A 7,489-nucleotide genomic window follows, 5' to 3' on the forward strand; every position below is an offset into this window, starting at 1 on the left:
CCAGTTTCCCATGTGAGGATATTCCATAGTAAGCACTCCCTCTCTACCCCCCAGGCGCTGGCTAATGAGTCAAGACGGGGGAGAGGACAGGGTTGCTGCCCCCATGTGAGATATTCCATAGTAATGACCCCTCTCTACCCCCAGACGCTGAGCTGACATGAGTAAACGGAAGATGACAGGTTTGTGCCCCAGGAGGATTTATTCCATTAGTATACCCCTCTCTGACCGCCAGGACGCTGGCTACATGATAAGGACGGGGAGATACAGTTTGTGCCCCATGTGCGAGATTCGCCATGAGTGAATGACCCCTCTCTGACGCCCCAGCCTGGCTGACATGAGTAAGGACGGGAGATGGACAGGGTTTGTGCCCCGATGTGAGGATATTCATATAATAGACCCCTCTGCTGACCCCGCAGGCGCTGGCCTGACATCGAGTCTAGACGGGAGATCGGACAGGGTTTGTTCGCCCATGTGAGGATATCCATATAATGACCCCTCTCTCTGACCCCCAGGGCGCTGCTGACAATAAAGGACGGGGAAGATGGACGAGTTGTGCCCGCATGTGAGGATATATCCCATACGTAAACCCTCTCTCTGACCCCCAGGCGCTGCTGACATGATAACGACAGGGAAGAAGACAGGTTTTGTCCACATGTGAGATATTCCATAGTAATGACCCCTCTCTGCCCCCAGGGCGCTGGCTGACATGAGTAAGACGGGGAGATGGACAGGGTTTGTGCCCATGTAGAATCATTCCATAGTAATGACCCCTCTCTGACCCCCAGGGCGCTGGCTGACATGAGTAAAGGACGGGGGAGATGGACAGGAGTTTGTGCCCCATGTGAGGATATTCCATAGTAATGACCCCTCTCTGACCCCCACAGGCGCTGGCTAACATGAGTAAGGACGGGGAGATGGACAGGGTTTGGTGCCCCATGTGAGGATATTCCAAGTAAATGACCCCTCTCTGACCCCCAGGGCGCTGGCTGACATGAGTAAGGACGGGGAGATGGACAGGGTTTGTGCCCCATGTGAGGATATTCCATAGTAATGACCCTCTCTGACCCCCAGGGCGCTGGCTGACATGAGTAAGGACGGGAAGATGGACAGGTTGGAGTTCTCCGTCTCTATGAAGCTCATTAAGCTCAAACTGCAGGGCACGCCCCTTCTCTCAACTTTACCAATCATCATGAAGCAGCCGCCAGTGCCCGCCCCTAACCCCTCCTCTACAGACGCCATGTCCGCCTCGCGCTACGGTACTTTAAAACAGACACACATACATAGACTTCTCTTCTGTTCTCAATATGTCTGTAGATGGTTTATCTTAATATTTATTTTGACTCTTTAATGTTGTGTGTCTCTCCAGGAATGAGTTCCGTGCCAAACATTTCTATGATGCCCGGAGGCATCGCCATGCTCACCCCCATCCCCATGACCCCTAACCTCTCACCCATGACACCTATGAGCGGCCTCACCCCCATGATCCCAACAGCTACAGGCATGGCCCCCATGGTTTCCATGCCAACGATGCCCATGCCCTTGCTGCCGTCCCTTGGCAGCCCCGCTTTGCCCAACGGCACTATGGGTATTCTACAGCAACTCCCACCAGGACACATGGGGACAGGTAAGAGGAGGACAGTCTCTGTCTCTGTGTGTCTCTCTCTGTCTATGTATGTCTCTCTCTCTTTCTGTATGTCTCTCTGTCTCTGTCTCTGTGTCACTCTCTCTTTGTCTCTCTTTGTCTCTCTGTCTCTGTCACTCTCTCTGTGTCTCTCTCTGTTTCTGTATGTGTCTCTGTGTCTCTCTCTCTGTCTCCTCTCTCTCTCTCTCTCTCTGTCTCTCTCTCTCTCTTTATGTCTCTCTCTGTCTCTTTATGTCTCTCTGTCTCTGTGTCACTCTCTCTGTCTCCTCTCTCTCTCTCTCTCTGTCTCTCTCTCTCTCTTTATGTCTCTCTCTGTCTCTTTATGTCTCTCTGTCTCTGTGTCACTCTCTGTCTCTGTGTCTCTCTGTCTGTCTCTCTCCATCTCTTTATGTCTCTCTCTCTGTCTCTCTCTCTCTGTATGTCTCTCTGTCTCTGTGTCTCTCTCTCTGTCTCTCTCTCTCTCTGTATGTCTCTCTGTCTCTGTCTCTGTGTCACTCTCTCTGTGTCTCTCTCTGTTTCTGTATGTGTCTCTGTGTCTCTCTCTCTGTCTCTCTCTGTCTCTTTATGTCTCTCTGTCTCTGTGTCTCTCTCTGTATGTGTCTCTCCCTGTGTCTTTCTCTCTCATCATGGTTTTCAACAGGTGTGCTGCAAAACGTTCCCTCATCTTATACACCTGGTTGATTAGATTTGGGAGCACCAGTGTCTCCTAAAACCAGCATTATACATTGAACACATCTTTATCGTTGTTTCAGGCAGTTGTTACAGTTGTATAATTTATTTGAATGGTGCTCATCATGAGCAAAGTCATTTGGATCATTTTACTGTGAGAACCGTTAGCACAGGCAAGTCAGATCAGGCTGAGCTGTACCACGGCCTCTGTCACAGAGACAAACAGAGCATGGCTTTAAAACGTAGAAACTCGCTTGTCTCAAACTGTTCAAAAGTAATGACCCATATTAACAGAGCTGCGTTTCTATCTATCTGTATTCACAGGACGCTCTAAAAGGGGTACACACATTCATCATAATAAACAATAATTTGTCACAGAATTTTTTTTATTTTTAGTATGGATCAGGGCCGTTAAGAAAATGTAGGTGTGCAGCACTAGTCTTTATTTCATCAAGGTGTGCCACTAGTCTTTATTTCATCAAGGTGTGCCACTAGTCTTTATTTCATCAAGGTGTGCCACTAGTCTTTCACTAGCTTTATTCATTGCAAAGTGTCCACTAGTCTTTATTTTCATCAATGTGGCCACTAGTCTTTATTTCATCAAGGTGTGCCCAGACTAGTCTTATTTCAATCAAGGTTACCACTAGCTCTTTATTTCATCAACGTGTCCAACTAGTCTTTATGTCATCAAGGTGTCCACTAGTCTTTATGTCAATCAAGTGGCACTGATGATCTTTTATTTCATCAAGGTGTGCCACTAGTCTTTTATGTCATCAAGGTGTCCACTAATCTTTATTTCATCAAGGTGTACCACTAGTCTTTATTTTCATCAAGGTGTGCCACTAGTCTTTATTTTCTATCAATGGTGTGCCACTAGTCTTTATTTCATCAAGCGTGTGCCACTAGTCTTTATTTCATCAAGGTGTGCCACGGTTCAATAAAGGTAACCATGCGCTCCTTATTTTTCAATGCATGAAATACTGTTAAGTCCACATGGACCAATAACGAGGCCCGAGGAGCAATCTGTCTAGAAATGAATGTGAGGTAGAAGTGCTGTGTCACCAGGCTCTACTGAGTGGACATCATGTTTGTAGTGTATGTATACAATGTAATAGAAATGGCCTTCCATAAAGGAACTCAATCAACGTGTGTGTCCTAGCATGCCTCCCCTCTGCACCCTACGCATCCCCTCCTCTGGGTCTCTCTCCTGGGATCAGCAAAGCTACAATCGCTGTTGGACCTGGGCTCAAGCACGGTAACACAGCCACACACACCACACACACACAGCCACACAACACACAGCCACCACACACACACAGCCACACACACACCACGCTCACGCCCACGCACGCAACGGCACGCACGCACGCACGGCACGCGACGCACGCACGCTCACGCACGCTACGCACGCACGCACGCGCACGGCACGTCGTTACGCACTCACCACGCACGCACGCACGCCACGCACGCACGCACGCACGCACACACGCACAACGCACACACACACACACACACACGACCACACACACCACACACCACACACACACACACACACACACACAACACACACACACAGCCACCAACACAGCCCACACACACACACAGTCACACACACCAAGCCACACACACAACCAGCACACACACAAACAGCCACACACACACACCACACAACACACACACAACAACACACACAACACACACACACACAACAACACACACACACCACTCTAATAGAAATCAGATTCTGATTCTCTACCAATTTAGATGCCAATGGACTAATTTCTAGATAGCTCCTATTATTGATCCCTCTCTCGCCCCTCTTCTCTTCTCTCTCTCTCTGCTCTCTCTCTCTCTCTCTATCTCTCTCGTTCTCATCCTCTCTCTCCTCTCTCGCTCTCGTCTCTCTCTCTCTCCTCTCTCGTCTCTTCTCTCTCATCTCTCTCGCCTACTTTCTGCTCGCCTCTCTCTGCTCGTCTCTCGTCTCTCTGCTCCAGTCTCTCCCTCGTCTCTCTCCTCTCTCTTCTCTCTCTCCCATCTCTCGTCTCTCTCTCTCACCATCCTCTCTCTCTCCTCTCTCCTCTCTCGTTCCTCCTCTCTGCTTGCTCTCTCTCTCATCCTCTCTTCTCCTCCTCTCTCTCTCTCTCTGCCCTCCTCCTCCCTCTCTCTCGTCTCTCTCTGTCTCCTCTCTCTTCTACCCATCGCCCCTCTCGTCTGTTTATCCCTCTCTCTCCTCTCTCTCTCGTTCCCTCATCCTCCTCTCCGCTCTCTCCTCAACCCTCTCTCTTCACTCCCTCTCTCTCTCATCCCTTCTCTCCATCCCCCTCTCTCCATCTCCTCTCCTCCATTCCTTCTCTCCTCCATCTCTCTCTCTCCATCCTTCTCTCCCCATCCCTCTCTCACCATTGCTCTCTCTCTCCATTCCCTCTACACTCCACTCTCTCACCATCTCTCTCTCGTCCCATCTCTACCCCATCCTATCCTCTCCACCCCCTACGCACCCCCCTCTTCTCCATCACTCTCTAACCTCTCATACTCTTCCTCTCGGATCCATACTCTCTCTCCAATCCCTTTTCTACTTCCATCTCTCTTCATCTCCATCCCTTACATCACTCTCTCCGTCATTCCTCTCTCTGGTCCCCACGCCGAACTCGGTCCCTCATCCCACACGTCCCTGCAGCTAGTTCTCACGGAAGAGATCGTCCCTCTGGAAAGCTGGGGGGCCCGGTGCCTCACGCCTCGCGCCTCAATTACAAGGAGGCAGTTTAACAGACTCTGAACTATAGAAGCATGACATGATACCTCACAGGTGGCGTGCTGCTGGAAATTGTAGGCAACAGATGAGCTGCCGTCTGACACAGGAGGCCAATGTAGTTTACTCACACAGTCAGTATTAGTGATTAGTTTACTACACAGACAGGTATTAGGTAATCGTTTACCTGACAGACAAGATATCTGATAAACATTAGGTTTACCTACACAAGCACAGATACTACGGTAATGCAGTTACCCTTCTACAAGACATGATACGTAATGGGTATCCTGCACATGCAGATAGTCTAATGCAGATCTGAACCTCACATACCAGTATAGTAATCAGTTTACCGGACAGACATTAGTAGCAATGCAGTTTACCTCCACATAGCATAACTATGTAATTAGTTACCTCACGATTACAGTCTAGAAGTTAGTACCTCACAGACAGCGTATTATGTTATCACTAGTTACCTCAGACGTATAGTAATGTAGTTACCTCACAACAGTTATAGTAATGGTTTTTCCTCTACATGTATTAGTAGGTAATGCCAGTTTACCTTCACAGACAAGCGTATAGTAATGTATTACCCCAGACATGTTAGTAATGCGGTTACCTCACAGACAGGTATATGTAATGTATTGACTCTCAGACAGTATATTGGTATTGTCATTTTACCCTCACCAGACCAGGTATAGAATGTGGTTTACCCCTCACATGCAGTATAGTAAATGTAGTTTAAACCCAGACAGTACAGGTATTGCTTCCCGCTGGTGCGCAGTGGTCTAGCACTCTGCACGCAGTGCTAGCCGCCACCAGAAGTCGTCTGGTTCACGCCCAGGCTCTGTCGCAGCCTTGCCGCAAAACCGGCAAGGCCCCGTGGCGGACGCACAATTTGTACATAAGTCTCGTCCGGTCTTAGGAGGTTTCCCGGGTAGATTCTACGCTTCTTCTCTAGTTATTAGATAAAATAAATGTAATAAAATGTAATGCACTCTCACTGATAAGCGCCTCATGCGATAAGAGCGTCTGCTAAAATGACTAAAATGTAAAAGAAATGATAAGGTAATGTAGGTACCTCACAACAGTATAGGAATGCGGTTTACCTCACATACAGTATAGGTAATTAGTCACCTTCAACAGTTCACAGTTATGTAGTTACCCCCTAGAACAGTATAGTAATGTAGTGTACCTGACAGACAGGTATAGGTAATGAGTTACCTCCTATACATGTATAGTAAGTAGCGTACCTCATACAGGTATAATTAATGTAAGTGTTACCTGACACCGTAATTACTGTTTTAAGATAAAAAAATGTAGTTGTACCTCAGACAGGTATAGGAATGTAGTGTATCTACAGACAGGTATAGTAATTAGCTGTACCTCGACAGTATAGTAAGTAGTGTACCGACAGACACATTATATGTCAAGTGCGTACCTGACAGACAGTTATAGTAATGTAGTGTATCTGTGACAGACAGATTATTAGTTATAATATTCATTTATACTTTACCTCAGACAGGATTAATTAAACTGTAAGTGTACTTCACAGACAGTATAGAATGTAGTTACCTGACAACAGTATAGAATCTAGTGTATCTGACAACAGGTAAATACGGTAATTTAGTTACCTAAGCAGGTAGAGTAATGTAGTGTACTTCACAGGAACAGGTATAGAGTACTGTAGTGTACCTGTCATGACAGACTAGTAATGTAGGTACTCCTCAGACAGTAAGTAAATGTTCTTACTTTCACAGACAGGTATATATGTAAGTAGTGTACCTGACAGACACGGCTTATAGTAATGTGGTACCTTGACAGACAGGTCATAGTTAATGTAGTGTACCGACAGAGCAGCTTGGGTAACGATATGCAACTTAATTGACAGTAGATGGATTGATGTAAATAGAGCCGTTTAGCTTGGTGACATGAAAAGGAAACACCCACAGCAGACACATTCAAACCACGGCAAAGCGACATAAAATCGTATGATGTCGCTCTTGTGTTTATAACTCAATTGCCCAGTTATTTTAGATACAACCCCTCAACTCTTTATTTGACAGGGACCACCTAACGTGTGTGCCTAGCAAAACTATTCCTCATTACCATTACAACACCGCATCCAATATATCGTCATGACCAGCTGATTGTTTCCACTCCTTCTATATCCAAGGTCTGTCAATTCTGCTTTCCCCACCCTCTATAATCCTATGTGTTATTGGATCTGATTGTGTCCCTCAGTCATTGATATGGTGTTCCCCACTCCTGATAGTCCAAAGTGTTGAGAGGCGCCTTTGCCCCACTCTCTTCCAAGGTTCCCATGCCGTGAGATGTTTTTTTCCACCTTTTTCCTTATAGCTCCAAGTGGTGAGAGGGCCCTTTTCCACATCACCTCTTATTAGCCCCTCACTTTGCTAAAGTCCCCG

The 7,489-nt window shown here is 47.1% G+C and overlaps 1 protein-coding gene across 1 annotated transcript in view; it reads left to right on the plus strand.

Annotated features, from left to right (window-relative positions):
• The first annotated feature begins 64 nt into the window (after nt 1-64).
• Nucleotides 65-7,489, plus strand: part of LOC111963090 (intersectin-2) — a 40,722-nt gene continuing 33,297 nt past the window's right edge. The window contains exons 1-8 of the mRNA XM_070443313.1: nt 65-105; nt 417-471; nt 885-937; nt 1,072-1,256; nt 1,367-1,624; nt 3,471-3,566; nt 4,989-5,068; nt 7,336-7,388. Of these exons, the coding sequence (XP_070299414.1) occupies nt 65-105; nt 417-471; nt 885-937; nt 1,072-1,256; nt 1,367-1,624; nt 3,471-3,566; nt 4,989-5,068; nt 7,336-7,388 (821 nt within the window). The remainder of the gene's footprint in view (nt 106-416; nt 472-884; nt 938-1,071; nt 1,257-1,366; nt 1,625-3,470; nt 3,567-4,988; nt 5,069-7,335; nt 7,389-7,489) is intronic.

This window comes from Salvelinus sp. IW2-2015, linkage group LG4q.2, assembly GCF_002910315.2.
Source record: "Salvelinus sp. IW2-2015 linkage group LG4q.2, ASM291031v2, whole genome shotgun sequence".
Classification (NCBI taxonomy): Eukaryota; Metazoa; Chordata; class Actinopteri; order Salmoniformes; family Salmonidae; genus Salvelinus; species Salvelinus sp. IW2-2015.